The sequence below is a fragment of the Pseudophryne corroboree genome, assembly GCF_028390025.1.
Source record: "Pseudophryne corroboree isolate aPseCor3 chromosome 6 unlocalized genomic scaffold, aPseCor3.hap2 SUPER_6_unloc_4, whole genome shotgun sequence".
Lineage (NCBI taxonomy): Eukaryota > Metazoa > Chordata > Amphibia > Anura > Myobatrachidae > Pseudophryne > Pseudophryne corroboree.
Window position 1 is genome coordinate 581,875 of NW_026967605.1, and position 22,041 is coordinate 603,915.

At 48.4% G+C, this 22,041-nt stretch overlaps 1 protein-coding gene across 2 annotated transcripts in view; it reads left to right on the forward strand.

The window, feature by feature from the left end:
• TFR2 (transferrin receptor 2) overlaps positions 1-2,417 on the forward strand; it is a 130,697-nt gene extending 128,280 nt beyond the window's left edge. For both annotated transcript variants that reach the window (XM_063950434.1, XM_063950433.1), the window contains 3 exons: positions 503-730; positions 1,234-1,374; positions 1,654-2,417. In XM_063950434.1, the coding sequence (XP_063806504.1) occupies positions 503-730; positions 1,234-1,374; positions 1,654-1,881 (597 nt within the window). In that variant the 3' untranslated portion in view covers positions 1,882-2,417. The remainder of the gene's footprint in view (positions 1-502; positions 731-1,233; positions 1,375-1,653) is intronic.
• The last annotated feature ends 19,624 nt before the right edge of the window (positions 2,418-22,041 follow it).

Sequence of the window (22,041 nt, forward strand, 5' to 3'; positions counted from 1 at the left end):
ATCCTGTACTGACCTCACACACACCTCTGTCACTACACCTCCATCCTGTCCTGTATCTCTCTACTATTCCTGTACTGACCCCACACACACACAGCTCTGTCACTACACCTCCATCCTGTCCTGTATCTCTCTACTATTCCTGTACTGACCTCACACACACAGTTCTGTCACTACACCTCCATCCTGTCCTGTATCTCTCTACTATTCCTGTACTGACCTCACACACACAGCTCTGTCACTACACCTCCATCCTGTCCTGTATCTCTCTACTATTCCTGTACTGACCTCACACACACAGTTCTGTCACTACACCTCCATCCTGTCCTGTATCTCTCTACTATTCCTGTACTGACCTCACACACACAGCTGTCACTACACCTCCATCCTGTCCTGTATCTCTCTACTATTCCTGTACTGACCTCACACACACAGCTCTGTCACTACACCTCCATCCTGTCCTGTATCTCTCTACTATTCCTGTACTGATTATGCTTTATTTTAGGACTCCAGGACATACCAATACTTGGACACTAAGCTGGATACATATGATAATCTGAATAGCCTAGTAAATGGACGTCTACCCGCAGTGGCTCTCAGCCTGGCAGAAGTAGCTGGGTTTTCTTTGACCAGACTTTCTCATGATCATATTCTACCCTTGGACTTGTCGGCATACAGTTCTGTCTTACTGAATCATCTGGTGCAACTGAAAGCTTACCAGAACAAGCTGAAGGTAAGGCATCCAGCATCAGGTAATTGCTTGCACTGATTGTAAGGGAGCAAGTTTGTGGTAATGGTTCCAGCAGAAGAGGACTCAATCTGAAGGGTTGAGCTCCAGTTGAACTTGAGGAATCCAGCTGAGAATGAGGGCTCCAGCTGAGGGTTCGAGCTGAGGTAAGATTTCGATCTGGGGATGAGGGCTCCAGGTGGGTGTAACGGTCTCAACTGAAGGTTCAAGTTGAAGGTGAGGTATCCAGTTGAGGATAAGGGTTCCAGTGTGTTCAAGCTGATTGTAAGGGTCAATCTAGAGATAAGGGCTCCAGGTGAGGGTAAATGTTGCAACCGAGGGTTCAAGCTGAAGGTGAGGGATCAAGGTGAGGTCTCCAGCTGAGGGTAAGAATGTGTGACTAAAGGATGAAGCTCTAAGGGAATACAAATATAAGAATTCAGAACTAAAAAAGGTTATGCGGCTAGTTGTCCAACTGCAGCAATAAAACTGATGCTTCTGTGTCTCAGTCCCGAGGACTCACATTGCAATGGCTGAACTCCGCCCGGGGCGACTATGTGAGAGCGACGGAGAGACTGAAGAAGGCCATCTCGCAGTCAGACCTCCACAGCGAGAAGCTGATCCAGTTTTTCAACGTGCGCATTATGAGGGTGAGGAGACGGGTTACTTTTGTCGGCATTTATAATGACCTTCCCTGTTCTCTGTGCTTTCCTCTCCGCTTATAGATACAACATATCCATGTGAGCACCAGTAATTGCTCATTTCCTGCACCTTAGCACGCATGACAGAGTCAGCGCGCAGTATGGACGCTTCCTGCAATACATTTCTATGGGTTGTGCGTTGCTCTTGCTGCTACAGCTGTCTGTCTTCCCAACAATGGAGAAAGGTGCATCATGGTTTGTAGTTCTCATCATCTCCCTCTTCCATAGGTGGAGTTCTACTTTCTATCCCAGTACGTCTCTGCTATCAGTTACCCCTACCGTCACATCCTCATAGGCAGAGGTCCGCATACTCTACAGGCCCTGATCGACCATCTTAATCAAGCCAAAATAGACGACAACGAACTACGCAAGCAAATTGCCCTCTTCACGTGGACGCTGGTCGGGGCTGCGAATGCCTTGAGTGGGGAGGTGTGGGACGTTCACAGAGGTTTCTAAGCTGCCATAATGAGATATAGTGAGCATCCGTCTAATGACTGGTCCTTCGAAGGCTTCCAATGTCCCTTTCATGAGCCAGATGACTTTTGTGTCTCCATGTTAATTCGCCCCGGACCGTGCTAACTATAAATGCTGTTTTATTAACGCTTAGCTTGAAATGCACCTTGTTTCTGCTGCCCCACTGTATCACAACGGCCAGGATATGATGAAGTAATTCCTATCAGCGACAGTGCTCGCTATAAATTACTGTTAGAACTTCACCAGCTGGCGTCGCTTGGGGCTTATTCGCTGCTTCTACTAACTCCAGTGGCCGCTTGTTATAAAAGATGCGCACACACTGCTCTTCCTAAATATAGACCTAAGATCTATATCACGGTTTATCACTGACAGTGCTCAGTAGAACTGTACGTTGTTGTATAACCACTGTAGCCCAGATATGCAGCACAAATGGCTACACAGAGACTGAATGTTTCCATCACATGTTTTTGTACCCGAAAACTAAGTTTTGAATTAAAAGATGACAATCTGACTACTGACGCGTTTTGAGATCTCTATTTTTGCACCACGTTATGAAAATGTATTTCATTGCCGTGAGAGAGCAGTAGTATATGTGCCTGGGTTACACTGGGAGAGAGCAGTAGTATATGTGCCTGGGTTACACCGGGAGAGAGCAGTAGTATATGTGCCTGGGTTACTCCAGGAGAGAGCAGTAGTATCTGTGCCTGGGTTACACCGGGAGAGAGCAGTAGTATCTGTGCCTGGGTTACACCGGGAGAGAGCAGTAGTATATGTGCCTGGGTTACACCGGGAGAGAGCAGTAATATATGTGCCTGGGTTACACCAGGAGAGAGCAGCAGTATATGTGCCTGGGTTACTCCAGGAGAGAGCAGTAGTATATGTGCCTGGGTTACTCCAGGAGAGAGCAGTAGTATCTGTGCCTGGGTTACACCGGGAGAGAGCAGTAGTATATGTGCCTGGGTTACACCAGGAGAGAACAGTAGTATATGTGCCTGGGTTACACCGGGAGAGAGCAGTAGTATCTGTGCCTGGGTTACACCGGGAGAGAGCAGTAGTTTATGTGCCTGGGTTACACCGGGAGAGAGCAGTAGTATATGTGCATGGGTTACACCGGGAGAGAGCAGTAGTTTATGTGCCCGGATTACACCGGGAGAGAGCAGTAATATATGTGCCTGGGTTACACCAGGAGAGAGCAGTAGTATATGTGCCTGGGTTACACCGGGAGAGAGCAGTAGTATATGTGCCTGGGTTACACCGGGAGAGAGCAGTAGTATATGTGCCTGGGTTACACCGGGAGAGAGCAGTAGTATATGTGCCTGGGTTACACCAGGAGAGAGCAGTAGTATATGAGCCTGGGTTACTCCAGGAGAGAGCAGTAGTATATGTGCCTGGGTTACTCCAGGAGAGAGCAGTAGTATCTGTGCCTGGGTTACACCGGGAGAGAGCAGTAGTATCTGTGCCTGGGTTACACCGGGAGAGAGCAGTAGTATATGTGCCTGGGTTACACCGGGAGAGAGCAGTAATATATGTGCCTGGGTTACACCAGGAGAGAGCAGCAGTATATGTGCCTGGGTTACTCCAGGAGAGAGCAGTAGTATATGTGCCTGGGTTACTCCAGGAGAGAGCAGTAGTATCTGTGCCTGGGTTACACCGGGAGAGAGCAGTAGTATATGTGCCTGGGTTACACCAGGAGAGAACAGTAGTATATGTGCCTGGGTTACACCGGGAGAGAGCAGTAGTATCTGTGCCTGGGTTACACCGGGAGAGAGCAGTAGTTTATGTGCCTGGGTTACACCGGGAGAGAGCAGTAGTATATGTGCATGGGTTACACCGGGAGAGAGCAGTAGTTTATGTGCCTGGGTTACACCGGGAGAGAGCAGTAATATATGTGCCTGGGTTACACCAGGAGAGAGCAGTAGTATATGTGCCTGGGTTACACCGGGAGAGAGCAGTAGTATATGTGCCTGGGTTACACCGGGAGAGAGCAGTAGTATCTGTGCCTGGGTTACACCGGGAGAGAGCAGTAGTATCTGTGCCTGGGTTACACCGGGAGAGAGCAGTAGTATATGTGCCTGGGTTACACCGGGAGAGAACAGTAGTATATGTGCCTGGGTTACACCGGGAGAGAGCAGTAGTATCTGTGCCTGGGTTACACCGGGAGAGAGCAGTAGTATATGTGCCTGGGTTACACCAGGAGAGAGCAGTAGTATATGTGCCTGGGTTACATCGGGAGAGAGCAGTAGTATATGTGCCTGGGTTACACCGGGAGAGAGCAGTAGTATATGTGCCTGGGTTACACCAGGTGAGAGCAGTAGTATATGTGCCTGGGTTACATCGGGAGAGAGCAGTAGTATCTGTGCCTGGGTTACACCGGGAGAGAGCAGTAGTATCTGTGCCTGGGTTACACCAGGAGAGAGCAGTAGTATATGTGCCTGGGTTACACCGGGAGAGAGCAGTAGTATATGTGCCTGGGTTACACCAGGAGAGAATAGTAGTATATGTGCCTGGGTTACACCGGGAGAGAGCAGTAGTATATGTGCATGGGTTACACCGGGAGAGAGCAGTAGTATATGTGCCTGGGTTACATCGGGAGAGAGCAGTAGTATATGTGCCTGGGTTACATCGGGAGAGAGCAGTAGTATATGTGCCTGGGTTACACCGGGAGAGAGCAGTAGTATATGTGCCTGGGTTACACCAGGTGAGAGCAGTAGTATATGTGCCTGGGTTACATCGGGAGAGAGCAGTAGTATATGTGCCTGGGTTACATCGGGAGAGAGCAGTAGTATATGTGCCTGGGTTACATCGGGAGAGAGCAGTAGTATATGTGCCTGGGTTACACCAGGAGAGAACAGTAGTATATGTGCCTGGGTTACACCAGGAGAGAGCAGTAGTATATGTGCCTGGGTTACATCGGGAGAGAGCAGTAGTATATGTGCCTGGGTTACACCTAGAGAGAGCAGTAGTATATGTGCCTGGGTTACACCAGGAGAGAGCAGTAGTATATGTGCCTGGGTTACATCGGGAGAGAGCAGTAGTATATGTGCCTGGGTTACACCGGGAGAGAGCAGTAGTATATGTGCCTGGGTTACACCAGGTGAGAGCAGTAGTATCTGTGCCTGGGTTACACCAGGAGAGAGCAGTAGTATCTGTGCCTGGGTTACACCGGGAGAGAGCAGTAGTATATGTGCCTGGGTTACACCAGGAGAGAACAGTAGTATCTGTGCCTGGGTTACACCGGGAGAGAGCAGTAGTTTATGTGCCTGGGTTACACCGGGAGAGAGCAGTAGTATATGTGCATGGGTTACACCGGGAGAGAGCAGTAGTTTATGTGCCTGGGTTACACCGGGAGAGAGCAGTAATATATGTGCCTGGGTTACACCAGGAGAGAGCAGTAGTATATGTGCCTGGGTTACACCGGGAGAGAGCAGTAGTATATGTGCCTGGGTTACACCGGGAGAGAGCAGTAGTATATGTGCCTGGGTTACACCGGGAGAGAGCAGTAGTATATGTGCATGGGTTACACCGGGAGAGAGCAGTAGTATATGTGCCTGGGTTACACCGGGAGAGAGCAGTAGTATATGTGCTTGGGTTACACCGGGAGAGAGCAGTAGTATATGTGCCTGGGTTACACCGGGAGAGAGCAGTAGTATATGAGCCTGGGTTACTCCAGGAGAGAGCAGTAGTATATGTGCCTGGGTTACTCCAGGAGAGAGCAGTAGTTTATGTGCCTGGGTTACTCCAGGAGAGAGCAGTAGTATATGTGCCTGGGTTACACCAGGAGAGAACAGTAGTATATGTGCCTGGGTTACACCGGGAGAGAGCAGTAGTATATGTGCCTGGGTTACACCGGGAGAGAACAGTAGTATATGTGCCTGGGTTACACCGGGAGAGAGCAGTAGTATATGTGCCTGGGTTACACCGGGAGAGAACAGTAGTATATGTGCCTGGGTTACACCGGGAGAGAGTAGTAGTATCTGTGCCTGGACATGTTTTTATTTATGCACAGCTTCCATTTTATAACAAAATATAAACATTATAATCATATTTACAATTATATACATAATAAATAAATAGAGATCATTACATCATGATATTTACCGTTTACATAACTCAAATATGTTTTCCATCACTTTATCATACTTTCATTTTAAACATTTTCCTTGATCCACATAATTTCTGTGAATCCATTTCAGGGAACTCCCCCAACATTTCCCACTTAGCTGACTCAACATTTAACACACATTTATCCATCTATCATAAACCCTCCACCTCCATACACTCCCACATTTATCCACAATCCTACCTTCATCCATACCTTTCACCCTCCATACATACCGGACTACCAACAAATAATTATAACTAGAGTGACATATCTGCATATTTTAAGGTGTATGCAAACCCCTTCTTTAAAAAAAAAGAAACCACAAAACCTAATCATCTGAGAAAAAGTGACCAGGACAGAAAAGAACCTGAGACTGAAAAGAGGATATCTTCCACCACCCACTAAGGGGTTTCAACTGGCGCCACAATCTGGACCAGCTGACAGTGTCCAATCTCTTCTTCTCTAGATCCATCATCCGACTCACCTCATGAAGAATACGACCCACCACCTCTTCACAGGGAAGGACTTTTCCTCTCAAACTAACCAGACACCGTGCCTGCCACGTGTGGAACCTAATGTCACAACTGAGGGCCTGAGCTGACGGGAGGCAGCCTCAGTTGTAGGGGCTGAGATGTACCGGAACCTGGGAGGTTGTATCAGACCCCTGGACATGTAAGTAACATGAATAATAACTGCCCGAAGGCGTGACCACGACAACTTGGATAAAAGTCAATGATGTTTATTATGACAACTCCGCAACACAGCAGCAGTAAAAGAAAACGTAAAAGTCAGCAAAGAATAAATACAGTTCCTGGGTACTACAGGATGGCAGGAGCCACAGGGCACTGGTAGTGTGAGATAGTTCTTATGATCTTCTAGATGGAAAGTCCTTACCAGGCCCGACTGTAGCAATGGAGATAACCCAGGATTGTGCCAGCTGGTGTTCCAGGAAAAGCTGGGTTGCTGAAGATAAAACAGCTGCTGTGGATACTGGCTGGAACCAGACTGTTGTTAGCACGGAGTGGATACTGGCTGGAACCAGTCAAATAATAAATGAACTTGGGAGCGATGAAATATGAACTGAAATGTAGAACTTGAGAGCGGAGAAATAATAATACCGGTGGAGAGTGGTAAAGTGTAGAAAGGACACCGGCCCTTTAAGGGAAGCTGTACTCTGCTGGAAGCAGGTAATGTTGTAGCTGGAAACAGATGAATCCACAATGGATTGGAGAGTCAGGCTACACCGCAGGTGGAATGCTGGTGCGGGTCTCTATGGTGGAAGTCTTGAGACAGGAGCTGGAACCTGGAAGACAATCACAGGAGAGAGACAAACAGGAACTAGGTTTGACAACCAAAGCACTGACGCCTTCCTTGCTCAGGCACAGTGTATTTATACCTGCAGCAAGGAAGGGATTGGCTAGGCAATTATGCAGATTATCAATACTGAGAACAGATTGGTGGAAATGATCAGCTGACAGAATCCAAGATGGCTGCGCCCATGCAGACACTTGGAGGGAAGTTTGGTTTGTAATCCATGTGGTAATGAAAACAGTAATGGCGGCGCCGGCCACCGGAGACAGGAGGCGCCAGGCTGACAGATGCACATCCAACCACGCGGACACAGCGGAGGCCGCGGCTGACGTAATCGCCACTCAGACACTCTGCATGCAGAAGTTCAGGGACGGCGGCGGAGGCCGCGGGAGACGCCATGCCAGGTGTAATATGGCGTTTACTGTGACAGCGTCCCAGAGTGACAGGAGAGGATACAGGAATGTACACATCAGGATAACAGATGGGATCCGGTCCTGGAGCGCTGAGCCAGCCTTAGGAGGCATCTGATGGGTAAGAAATGGCGTCCAGATACCCGGATCGTGACAGCACCCCCCCCCTTTAGGAGTGGCCCCAGGACACTTCTTTGGCTTTTGAGGAAACTTGGAATGGAATCTCCGGACCAAGGCAGGAGCATGGACATCAGAAGCATTGGTCCATGAACGTTCCTCAGGACCATAACCCTTCCAGTCAATAAGATATTGTAGTTGACCGTAACGGTGACGTGAGTCCAGGATCTTGGCCACTTCATACTCAACGCCTCGTTGAGTTTGGACTTTCGGAGTTGGAGGAAGTGAGGAATGAAACCGATTCAAGATCAGCGGTTTCAACAGGGAAACATGGAATGTCCTGGGTATTTTTAAGAAGGGAGGCAACTGGAGTCTGTAAGCAACAGGATTGATGACTTGTTCAATCTTGAAAGGACCGATATAGCGAGGTGCAAACTTCATACTGGGAACTCTTAACCTCAAATTCTTCGTGGATAACCATACCCGATCACCCACCTTGAGAGCAGGAACTGCTCGACGCTTCTTATCCGCAAACTTCTTGTACCTGAACGATGCCTTGAGCAGAGCTGATCGTACGCTCTTCCAGATATTGGCAAACTGATGCAAGGTGATATCCACTGCGGGAACAGAAGTTGCTGGAAGCGGTTGGAACTCAGGGACTTTAGGGTGGAATCCAAAGTTAGTGAAGAATGGTGTTGAAGCAGATGAAGAATGATACTGGTTGTTATGACAGAACTCGGCCCAGGGAAGTAATTGAACCCAGTCATCTTGAGAGGAAGACACATAGATGCGGAGGAAGGCCTCCAAGTCCTGATTCACCCTCTCAGTTTGACCATTGGTCTGAGGATGGTAAGCCGTGGAAAACTTTAGCTTGACTTGGAGGACTTGACATAAACTTCGCCAGAATTTGGCTGTGAATTGAACTCCTCGATCTGAGATAATTTCTTCAGGAAGACCGTGGAGTCGGAAGATCTCTTGTATGAATACTTGAGCCAACTTGGAAGCTGACGGAAGACCGGTGAGAGGAATGAAGTGTGCCATCTTGGTGAACCGGTCAACTACCACCCAGATGGTATTGAACTTGTTGCACATGGGTAAGTCTGTAATGAAATCCATCGACAAGTGGGTCCATGGTCGACGGGGAACGGATAGTGGAACCAGTTGCCCCGCAGGCGACTGGCGGGATACTTTATGTTGGGCACACTTTGGGCAAGATGCAATAAACTCCAAGACGTCCTTTTTCAGAGTTGGCCACCAATAGGACCTAGAGATAAACTCCAGGGTTTTTTGGATACCTGTATGTCCGGCAAAACGGGAAGCATGGGCCCAATGCATGAGCTTCTTCCTTAGCATCGGCTTCACAAAACTTTTCCCTGATGGGGGCGTAGAGTCCATCCCTACCGTGGAGAATGCCAACGGATTTATAATAGGATGCTTGTCTGAAGACTCTGACTCATTTTCTTGCTCCCATGAGCGGGAAAGGGCATCGGCCTTGCGATTCTGAGAGCCCGGACAGAACTGGAGTTTAAAGTCGAACCTGGAAAAGAAAAGTGCCCATCTGGCCTGACGAGGGTTGAGACATTGTGCGCCCTTCAGGTATAAAAGGTTCTTGTGGTCTGTAAGTATGGTGATTGAATGAGAAGCTCCCTCCAACAGATACCTCCACTCTTCTAGAGCGAGCTTGATGGCTAGCAACTCCTGGTCACCAATGGCATAGTTGCGCTCAGCTGGGGAGAACTTCCGGGAGAAGAAACTGCAAGGGTGTAAATGGCCATCTTTAGCCCTCTGAGATAACACCGCTCCTACTCCAACGGAGGAGGCATCCACCTCTAAGATGAAAGGAGAGTCGATGTCAGGCTGTTTCAGAACAGGCGCAGAGATGAACCTTTGTTTTAAAAGATGAAATGCTTGCATGGCTTCTTCAGACCACTTGGACGGGTTAGCACCCTTCTTAGTGAAAGCAGTAATAGGCGCCACAATGGTGGAAAAGTCTCGTATAAACTTTCGGTAATAGTTGGCGAACCCTAAGAACCTCTGGACCCCTTTGAGGGTTAAGGGTACCGGCCAATTTTGGATTGCTTGTAGTTTCTCAGGATCCATCTCTAGTCCGGAACCGGACACAATGTACCCTAGAAACGGAATGGACTTGACTTCAAAGACGCATTTTTCTAATTTGCAATAGAGATGATTGACACGGAGACGGGACAGAACCTCTTTAACCCAAAAACGATGTTCCTCTAAATCGTTGGCAAAAATGAGGATATCGTCTAGATAGACCACGACATGACGGTATAGAATGTCTCTGAAGATCTCATTGACAAAATGCTGGAAGACAGCTGGAGCATTGCTCAATCCGAAGGGCATGACGAGGTACTCATAATGTCCGTCACGGGTGTTAAAGGCGGTCTTCCACTCGTCACCCTCACGGATCCGGATGAGATTGTATGCACCTCGCAAGTCCAGCTTTGTAAAGATGGTAGCTCCGCTAACTCTGTCAAAGAGCTCAGTAATCAGGGGTAAAGGATAACGGTTCTTGATGGTAATGTCGTTCAAACCTCTGTAGTCGATGCACGGCCGCAGACCACCATCTTTCTTTTTTACAAAAAAGAAGCCTGCGCCGGCTGGAGAAGAAGAAGGTCGAATGAACCCCTTTGCTAGGTTCTCTTTAATATATTCCTCCATAGAATGCGTCTCAGGCAGAGACAACGGATAAGTTCGGCCTCGAGGTGGAACCTTCCCTGGAACGAGATCAATCGGACAGTCCCATTCTCTATGAGGAGGAAGGATATCAGCAGAAGCTTTACTGAACACATCCGTGAAATCTTGATATGGAGGAGGTGGAACATCAGACGACCTGGGGGAGGAAGAACAGACAGGCAATACTTTAAACAAACATGTCTCAGCACAGGAGGAACCCCATGCCAGGATTTGCGTAGTCGTCCAATCAATTGTAGGATTGTGAAGACGGAGCCATGGAAGGCCCAGGACCACAGGATGTGTGGCTCTTGGAATCACTAAAAAAGAAATAAGTTCGGAATGAAGAACTCCCACTCTCAGACGAACTGGTAGAGTCCTTAAAGAAATAACTGCATCAAAAATTTTGCTGCCATCCACGGCAGTTAAAGAAATGGACGAAGGAAGTCTCTCGGTGGGTAGGGACCACCGTTTAACATAGGCTTCGGTAATAAAGTTCCCAGCTGCTCCGGAATCAAGGAGGGCAATGACGTTCCGATAACGTTGAGCAACTTGAAGCGAGACTGGGAGATTACAATCTTGAGGAGATGGAGAGGAGATCATTACTCCTAGCCGGCCCTCTCCTTGGCGAGCTAGGATTTGGAGTTTCCCGGACGTTTGGGACAGACATTAATGGTGTGAGACGGAGCTGCACAATAGAGACAGAGAAACTCGGAGAGACGTCTTCGGCGCTCAGCAGGAGTTAAACGGGAACGGCCAAGTTGCATGGACTCATCTTTAGATGGTGACAGTTGACGAGGAGGAGGAGCAGAAGATTTTGGAGCAGATGATCTTCCACGCTCAGTTGCTCTCTCTCTGAAACGTAAATCAACTTTCGTGCAGAGTGAGATTAGCTCATCTAACTTAGAAGGTAAGTCTCTGGTAGCTAACTCATCTTTAATACGCTCAGATAAGCCATGCCAGAATGCAGCATACAGGGCCTCGTCGTTCCATGCCAGTTCGGATGCCAGGATCTGGAACTGTATCAGATATTGTCCTACAGTACGTGACCCCTGGCGTAAACGGAAAATCTCGGATGAAGCTGAGGTTACCCGGCCTGGCTCGTCGAAGATGCGCCTGAATGTTGACACGAAGGCAGTGTAGGAAGATAGCAGGGTGTCGGACCTCTCCCATAACGGTGATGCCCAATCAAGGGCTGAGCCACTGAGAAGAGAAATAATGTAGGCAATTTTTGTACGGTCACTGGGAAAATTGCCAGGTTGTAGCTCAAACTGAATCTCACACTGGTTGAGAAATCCCCTGCAGAATCTTGGAGATCCGTCAAATTTTGCTGGCGTTGGAAGATGAAGACGTGGAGCAGAAATGGGTAAGGTGGGTGGGGTTATAGCTGGAGTCACTGTGGTTGACGCACCAGACGCGCCTGATCCACGGAGAGTTGTCTGAATCCCATCCAGCCGAGTAGAGAGATCCTGGAGACAGCGGATGATGTGGCCCTGTGCAGCCTCCTGATGTTCTAGTCGGGCTGCCAGTTCTTGCATCGGCCTGGCCGCTTGATCCTGGTCTCCGGCTGGATTCATTAGGTCAGTGCTTACTGTCACAACTGAGGGCCTGAGCTGACGGGAGGCAGCCTCAGTTGTAGGGGCTGAGATGTACCGGAACCTGGGAGGTTGTATCAGACCCCTGGACATGTAAGTAACATGAATAATAACTGCCCGAAGGCGTGACCACGACAACTTGGATAAAAGTCAATAATGTTTATTATGACAACTCCGCAACACAGCAGCAGTAAAAGAAAACGTAAAAGTCAGCAAAGAATAAATACAGTTCCTGGGTACTACAGGATGGCAGGAGCCACAGGGCACTGGTAGTGTGAGATAGTTCTTATGATCTTCTAGATGGAAAGTCCTTACCAGGCCCAACTGTAGCAATGGAGATAACCCAGGATTGTGCCAGCTGGTGTTCCAGGAAAAGCTGGGTTGCTGAAGATAAAACAGCTGCTGTGGATACTGGCTGGAACCAGACTGTTGTTAGCACGGAGTGGATACTGGCTGGAACCAGTCAAATAATAAATGAACTTGGGAGCGATGAAATATGAACTGAAATGTAGAACTTGAGAGCGGAGAAATAATAATACCGGTGGAGAGTGGTAAAGTGTAGAAAGGACACCGGCCCTTTAAGGGAAGCTGTACTCTGCTGGAAGCTGAGCTGGAAGCAGGTAATGTTGTAGCTGGAAACAGATGAATCCACAATGGATTGGAGAGTCAGGCTACACCGCAGGTGGAATGCTGGTGCGGGTCTCTATGGTGGAAGTCTTGAGACAGGAGCTGGAACCTGGAAGACAATCACAGGAGAGAGACAAACAGGAACTAGGTTTGACAACCAAAGCACTGACGCCTTCCTTGCTCAGGCACAGTGTATTTATACCTGCAGCAAGGAAGGGATTGGCTAGGCAATTATGCAGATTATCAATACTGAGAACAGATTGGTGGAAATGATCAGCTGACAGAATCCAAGATGGCTGCGCCCATGCAGACACTTGGAGGGAAGTTTGGTTTGTAATCCATGTGGTAATGAAAACAGTAATGGCGGCGCCGGCCACCGGAGACAGGAGGCGCCAGGCTGACAGATGCACATCCAACCACGCGGACACAGCGGAGGCCGCGGCTGACGTAATCGCCACTCAGACACTCTGCATGCAGAAGTTCAGGGACGGCGGCGGAGGCCGCGGGAGACGCCATGCCAGGTGTAATATGGCGTTTACTGTGACAGCGTCCCAGAGTGACAGGAGAGGATACAGGAATGTACACATCAGGATAACAGATGGGATCCGGTCCTGGAGCGCTGAGCCAGCCTTAGGAGGCATCTGATGGGTAAGAAATGGCGTCCAGATACCCGGATCGTGACACCTAACCGCTAAGCGGACTAAAAAAATTGTGCCTAAATCAAAGCCCCCATACCCTTTGAATGCCCCGTAGACCCATTCCGGGTAACTGAGCCCCGAAAGGCAAGGGATGCCTATGGCACCCGACACTGTTTTGTAAACCTTTATGTTAAAGGGACATCTACAGAAGAAGTGGTCCATGGTCTCCTCCTCCCCTTGACATTCCTCCCGTGGGCAAACACATTCATCGGCACTTCTAAATTTGATGTTTCCCCTAACATAAAGCTTCCCTTGAAAAGAGAACCAGGCAATATCCCTAAACTTCAGAGGCACCCTCTGGGAATTTACCAGATTCAATCCTTCTGTGAGAACATTACCTGGGCAGTCTTTCAGGGCCAATGGGACATAAAAGTGGGAACACAAGACCCTCTTCCCCAACTCCTTTCTCGAGAGATCTCTTATATCACCCACCTGCAGGCCCCATCGCCTAATCACTTTCAGACACTGGATCACATAGATCGGGAGGTAGCCTCTCTGAGCCCGAAAAATTCTCAGTCTGCCATCCTGTAACCATACTCTAATAAAGGGAGACACCCATTCCCTAAAGCCATTTACCCACCGAGGGGGTGTCTCTAAGCAGAGACCACCGACATTTAGCTTTAAAAAAGCTGTTACAAAGAAGACTACGGGGTTTACCATATCCAAGCCCCCTTCTGCCCTCGGTCTGTAAGTGATACCTCTTTTCACAATGTTCATCTTGTTCCCCCACAAAAGTAGAAAAAAACAAGGAATTCATTCTAGTCCACAAAGATTGCGGCAAAAAACATACATAGCTGACATACAAAAACATTGGGATCAGGTAAGTTTTACACAGGTCCACCCTTTCCCTCAGAGAGAACTTCCATCCTATCCAGCTCTTTACTTTACGGGTTGCACCATCCAGTTTCCCGACCCAATTTGTACTTGCATAGTCACCATGATCAAATTTGATGCCCAAGATTTTTATACATTGACTGGCCCTGGGGAGGCTGTCCGGAAGATCAAACTCGTTGCCTTTCTCCCCCATCCAGAAAGCTTCACACTTGTCCTGATTGATTATGGAACCCGAAGCACTTGAATATTCCATGATCAGTTGGTCTACATCACATGCCTCTGCCACCGATGACAGGACTACTGTGACATCATCAGCATAGGCTACTACACTCAAAGGAAACTCTGGGTTCAGCTGCACCCCTTCCAACATGCCGCCCTCAACCCTTCTTATAAAAGGATCGATTGCAAACACGTACAAAAGAGGGCTCAGGGGACACCCCTGACGAACACCAGAGTCTACCGGAAATGCAGGCCCTACCCAACCATTCACAAGTGGGAAGCTCTCGGCCTTTTTATACAAAACTTTCAACCAATTTACCGCCCTTATAGGGAAACCATACCTTTCAAGTAACGCCCACAGGTACTCATGATTGACCCGATCAAAAGCCTTAGACTGATCCAATGCCAGCAGAAACTTATTCAACTTTCCAGCCCTGCACCTTTCAAGAGCCTCCCGGACACCAAGGACAGCAGTAAAGGTACTGCGGCCCTTTACAGTACAGTGCTGGGAAGGCGAAAGTACAAGCTCTGAAAATTCCCTTAGCCTGTTGAAAAAGATTTTTGCCAGAATCTTTCTGTCCGTATTGAGAAGAGCGATGGGGCGCCAGTTCTCAATATGGACCGGGTCCTTACCTTTGGACAGCAAAATAAGAGCTGACTGTCTCATGGAAGGAGGGAGTTCACCCTCACCCAGGCTAGTATTATATACTTCCGTAAGACGAGGAGCCAGGATATCTGAGAATTCTTTATAGAATTCAGCTGTTAAACCATCTGGTCCTGGAGATTTTTTGGGAGTTAACCCGCCAATTGCCTCTCTGACCTCCTCCACACCTATTTCGCTGTTCAAACAATCAAAAGAAGCATCTGGCTCCACAAGACCAGGTGTCTCCCTCAGAAATGCCTCCATCGTTTCTCTGTCAAGTGCCTTCGCAGACAAGAGTTCAGCGTAATAGGACCTGATGACTTTTAGGATGCCTTCTTCGCCCTTCTGAAGCACACCCTCTCCATCAACAAGCCCTCTTATCTCTTTAACATCAATCCCCCTTCTACAACTCTGGTAGGGATCCGGGGAGTGGTACTTTCCGTAATCCCTCTCCAAAATCAAAGAAGATAGACGGCTATACTGATGTTCTCTCATCTGTGATTTCACCCGGGAGATTTCCCCACTATCCCCCTGTTCAGAGATCAGGAAATCTAATCTCCTTCTTAGAGTATAGTAGGTATTCTTTTTAACCAAGTTTCTTTTGACTACTAGCCTCCTGAAAAGACTTCGGGCTCTCTTTTTTACTTCCTCCCACCACTCCAATCTACTCCAACCAGCCTCCAACAGTGACTCCTGCGCCTGAAAAAACTCCCTGAAAGACTGTCTCACTTCCTCTTCCTTGAGAAGCTCAGCATTCAGATGCCACAAACCCCTTCCTTTCTGGAAGGATTGCGAGGCATTCAAAACAAAACTTAAGTACCCGTGATCGGAGAACTCTACAAACTTTACCTCTGAAGGTAAAGTGCTTGAGGACTCCTTAACAAAAAACCTGTCTATTCTAGATCTGCGCTGACCACAAGTAAGTGTACCCCGTGAGGTCTGGTTGATGTTTAACGTGTACATCAACCATACCTGCCTGACTAGCCATACTAACTAAAAAATTCTCATCATAGCCCAGCCTCAGTCCTCTGGAGCCTCCCCTGTCTTTTGGCCTAATGATGGCGTTGAAATCGCCCCCAAAGATGACTTGCTGGGCCGTGAAAAGAAAGGGTTTAACCATGTCAAAAAGACATTTCCTATCCCAGCGAGACTGGGGGCCATAGATATTGATAAGCCTAAGGTTATGTCCTCTTAAAGTGACATCCAAAATGATACACCTTCCCACTTGTAACTCAACAACCTTGCGCACGGTTACCATGTCGGTAAAAAGTACCGCCACCCCACCGTACGGCTCAGCAGCAAGAGACCAAAAAGAGGGCCCGCGCCTCCACTCTCTTTTAGCTTTGTGAAGGGCTGCTAATCTGTTGATCCAGGTCTCTTGTAAGAACAAGATGTCCACGTTCTGGTTGTCAAAAAACTCAAAAGCCAGATACCGAGCACGTACGGATAACACGGAAGCCACATTCATTGTGGCACATCGAATAGGATGGGGATCCATGGTTCCAGATTGTTGAAATGGACTATGCACATACATTACTCTAGTTATCACCACCACCCCCACCACCAACACCACAATCCATACATACCACCCCATTCACTTCCTCAATCACCACATCCACACCCGCACCAGCCTCTTTAGGACCAGGGTCAGGGGGTTCCCTTGCATCCAGTGACCCAGGGCCAGACACATTATTTTGATTGCTCTGACTCTCAGATTCACTCTCTGCCTCTTTCCCTATCACCATCACTTCCTCCTCAGCAGCAACCACCTCCAAACCTACCTCCTCATCCTCAAACAGTGGCTTCCCAAACTCCTCCTCCTCTTTTCTTTGCTCCAATTCAATCCCTATTGGATCCCACTCTAAACTTTCTGCTGCAACATCCTCTATTTCACTGTCTGTATTCCCTTCACCCCCCTCCCTCCTTCTCTTCCCTACCATCTTAATTACTTCTTTCCTTTCTTTGTTCTTTCTTCTCTGTCTTCTAGGTTTAAGTCTTGGTTCCCCTTTTTCTAGAACCACTTCTCCCTCATCTTCCTCATCTGTCAATACGCCAAACCTATTTGAAAGAATCACCTCTTCCTGCACTTTCCTCTTTGTTGTTTTTACACCTTTTTTTCCCACCTGAAACCAGGATTGGGACTGGGATTGAGGCTGTGATTGGCCCTGAGGCTGAACTTTGCTTCCTTTTGACACTATTTTGCCAATTTCCCATGACATTTCTTTCTCTTTGTTCACTTTAACTACTCCACCCCTAGTAATTCCCATTTCTGAACTCCTACCTTCATCAAAATTCATGCAACCCCTGTTGTTATGATTTGCCATGGGGCAACGACTGTAGGGATGTCCCATCTCCCCACAAAGGTTACATTTCACCTTATTACATGTTCTAGAAGTATGTCCACTCTCCCCACACATCGAACATTTCACACCCCCACAGTCACCACTGAGGTGGCCAGCCTCACCACACTTAAAACATGTCCTTGGTTGACCAGTATAAAATATCTGCACCCGGTCTCGACCTATGTACGCAGCAGATGGAATATGACGCACACCGGTCTCCCCAGGATACAGACGTACACTGGCCAACCAAGCACCTCCCCACACTCCCATTGTGTGGTCCGTTTTCCTAATGTCAGATTGCAATTCACATTGCCTGCTTAACCAAAACCTGATATCTTCCATAGGTATAGATTCATTGCGGACCAGGATGGTCACTTTTATGTAATTTTGCTTCTCCATCAAATCCGCCTCATACTTACAGTAACCATTCTTGTCCTTGTTTACAGACCACTTTCTCCAAAAAATAAACAATGTTTGCTTATTATAAAAGCTGACATCATACTCAACAGATTTTATAGGGTGAATACAGGCATATAAATCTCTGTAAGTAACCCCAAGAGAAAAAATTAACCTTAGAAAATCAGTCTTAGGTGGGGGGTCACCATCACCCACCCACCTAAACTGTACTAGGTTCCGTCTCACTCTCTGGCCACCACTACCACCACCAAATCTTGTATCCTTATTTCCAGAATTTTTCCCCATATCTGCCGCCTTCTGTGCATAAGACATTTCATCAGGGTTAGGCTTACCCGCACTCCCTCCACCCTCTGTCTCTGAAAAAGAAACAAGAGGAGCTAAATTTAAATTTTCACTTTGCAGTTTTCCCCCCACACTTTTATCCTTTCCTTCTGGAATGTCTTTAGAATTCTTTTTCTTTACTTCTGCACTGATTAACGACAATGCTTCCTTCACCCTGGCAGGAGCTGGAATGTTCCCATACATTGACTCTGCAACTACTTTCTCACCAGCTTCCAAAGTCTCTGGATCTAGAGCTGGCAGACCTTGAGCCAAACCATCAGTTATTACAGTTTTCCTCACTGCCATTCCCACACCTCCCTGCACTTCTTTGTACACAGCCTGCACAATTACACTAGGACCTGCATCAGATTCAAGCAAAATGTTAACAGGTTCATCCTCCATGCCACCCTGCGCCCTGCATAGACCCGACGCCGGATCATGCCCTCCGGTCCTCACCGGCCTGTCACCTATAACAGAATTTTCATTACTGCTACCATTGCCCGGCACCTTGGAAGCCACGGGTAACCCCCGGGAATCCCCTCCTGACAACACCTGCACAGATCTTACCTTGCTTGGTGCACCACCAGGGATTCCCAAGCCGCCGTCTGCTCCCCTCGCCTCTGCTTCCGTCTCCATAGCAGCCGATGATGCTGTATCCAGAAAAACCACAGCCTCTTCCTGGACAGTCACACTCTGGAGCTCATCAATAGCTGGGGATTCCTCCATCTCCACACCATCTTCCTTTTCCAGGTGAATCAACTCCTTTGATGAGGGTGTAACCTGATTTCTATGCACTGCAGTTAACTCCTTCCCTGCTGGTATGGAAACTTTTGCCTTTTTTTTCTTTCCTTCAGATTCCTTCAGAGATGTTATTCTGCCCTTTATATTACATATGGTTGCTTGTATTTCATCCATTTCACCCTGGATCCTGACCCGCTCCAAATTGCCAATTGTATTACACTTTCTCTTGCGAGCATAATACCGGGATTTAAGTTTAGCAGCTTCTGCCATTAATTCCTTTAGGCCTAAATGGACCCAGTAATCTTCCTCTGAAACATCATCATCACAGTCTGAGTCCTCTGTATCTGAGATATCTTCTGTTACATTGACATTAACCCCTTCCTTGCCTGGAGGCTCAGCCGCTGTGGCGACTGTACCGTCCCCACCAGTAATCTTACTGGCAGAGGTGCCTTCCACAGGCTTAGGGGTACACACTTCACAGGGGCTCCGGCAACACTGCTGGTACTCCTTGTAATCCGTGGCTGGCTGGCTGATTCCACCATCCCTTCCTGTCCCCCAACCCCTACAGCTGGGGAAGGGGGTGGCGTGAGGGATGCCTGCCCCTTCTTCATACCTCTGGGACCCGAAGGCAGCAGCCCCGGGCCCGGGCCTTCCACCTGCTGAAACTTCCACTCTCCCCCTGCTAAGAGCAACTCCTGCCCAGGAATCCTGCAGGGGGGCGGGCACTCTCACTCTGCTGCACTGCTAGGCTCTGGAGCTCAGGAGCTCCTGCACATACGTCTGCACACCAGGAGAGAGCAGTAGTATATGTGCCTGGGTTACACCGGGAGAGAGCAGTAGTATCTGTGCCTGGGTTACACCAGGAGAGAGTAGTATCTGTGCCTGGGTTACACCGGGAGAGAGCAGTTGTATATGTGCCTGGGTTACACCAGGAGAGAGCAGTAGTATATGTGCCTGGGTTACACCGGGAGAGAGCAGTAGTATATGTGCATGGGTTACACCGGGAGAGAGCAGTAGTATATGTGCCTGGGTTACACCGGGAGAGAGCAGTAGTATCTGTGCCTGGGTTACACCGGGAGAGAGCAGTAGTATCTGTGCCTGGGTTACACCGGGAGAGAGCAGTAGTATCTGTGCCTGGGTTACACCGGGAGAGAGCAGTAGTATATGTGCCTGGGTTACACCGGGAGAGAGCAGTAGTATCTGTGCCTGGGTTACACCGGGAGAGAGCAGTAGTATCTGTGCCTGGGTTACACCGGGAGAGAGCAGTAGTATCTGTGCCTGGGTTACACCGGGAGAGAGCAGTAGTATCTGTGCCTGGGTTACACCGGGAGAGAGCAGTAGTATATGTGCCTGGGTTACACCGGGAGAGAGCAGTAGTATATGTGCCTGGGTTACACCGGGAGAGAGCAGTAGTATATGTGCATGGGTTACACCGGGAGAGAGCAGTAGTATATGTGCCTGGGTTACACCGGGAGAGAACAGTAGTATATGTGCCTGGGTTACACCGGGAGAGAACAGTAGTATATGCGCCTGTTTCCAATTGTAAAGCGCAACAGAATATGCTGCGCTATATAAGAAACTGTTAATAATAAGAATTCAATACCTAACGGTAATTCCTTTTCTCCTAGTCTGTAGTGGATATTGGGGTCTTGTACTTCAGTACCATTGGGTATAGATCGGGTCCACTGGAACCTGGCACTTTAAAACTGTGTGTGTGTGTGTGTGTGTGTGTGTGTGTGTGTGTGTGTGTGTGTGTGTGTGTGTGTGTGCTGGCTCCTCCCCTCTATGCCCCTCCCACCACATTCAGTCTAGGAAAACTGTGCCCGAGGAGACGGACATAATCTGAGAGAAGAATAATACAACAGCGGTGCAGCAACAAGCCAACACACAACCAGAAACGAAAGGAGGGCGCTAACCAGAACAGAGGATAGCAACACCAACCTAACTTGGATAGCACAGCTATCCCAACAACATAACGGGACCGCAACGCTGGTCCAACCAAATACTTACACAGGTAAGCAGGAACGAAGCGCAGAGGCGGCTGCCCAGTATCCACTACGGACTAGGAGAAAAGGAATTACCGGTAAGTATTAAATTCCTTTTTTCTCTTACGTCCTAGTGGATACTGGGGTCTTGTACTTTAGTACCATGGGGAAGTCCCAAAGCTCCCAAACGGGTGGGAGAGTGCTGAGCCTGACCAAACTGAAGGTCATCCCTGGCCAAGGTATCGAACCTATAGAATTTAACAAATGTGTTCGAACCAGACCAAGTTGCAGCTCGGCACAATTGTAGGGCCGATACACCCCGGACAGCAGCCCAGGAAGACCCCACCGACCTTGTCGAGTGGGCCTGAATAGACGTCAGCAAGGGCAAAGTCGCCGAAGCATAGGCCTGTTGAATGGTCAACCGAAGCCAACGAGCAATAGATTGCTTAGAAGCTGACCGATCAATCTTGGAGGCATCATAAAGGAACAGCGAGTCAGATTTCCGATGACGGGCCGTCCTTTTGACATACATCTTCAGAACCCTGACCACATCCAAGGACTCAGGACCAACAGAAGCGTCAGATAACACTAGAACCACAATAGGCTGATTCACATGAAAAGCTGACACCACTTTCGGCCCTGTCTGTATGAAAAGTCAAATAAGGACAGGATAAGGCCCCTAATTCAGAGACACGTCTGGCAGACGCCAATGCCAATAACATCACCATCTTCCAGGTGAGAAATTTCAACTCCACCCTATGTAAGGGTTCAAACCAATCCGATTGGAGAAAGGACAGAACCACATTGAGGTCCCACGGAACCGTGGAAGGTACAAAGGGCGGTTGCATATGAAGAACACCCTTCAGGAAAGTCTGTACTTCAGTCAACATGGCAAGTTGTTTCTGGAAGAAAACAGAGAGCGCCGAAACCTGGACTTTGATGGAGCCTAAACGTAGGCCCATATCCACTGGAAAACCTGTGGCAATGAGCGTTTATGTGAAGCCACTAGAGAGGGCTTGCAGGAAAAGTAGAAAACAACCAATTCTAAATTCCACGTGAGAAACCTTCCTACTCTCACACCAGGAA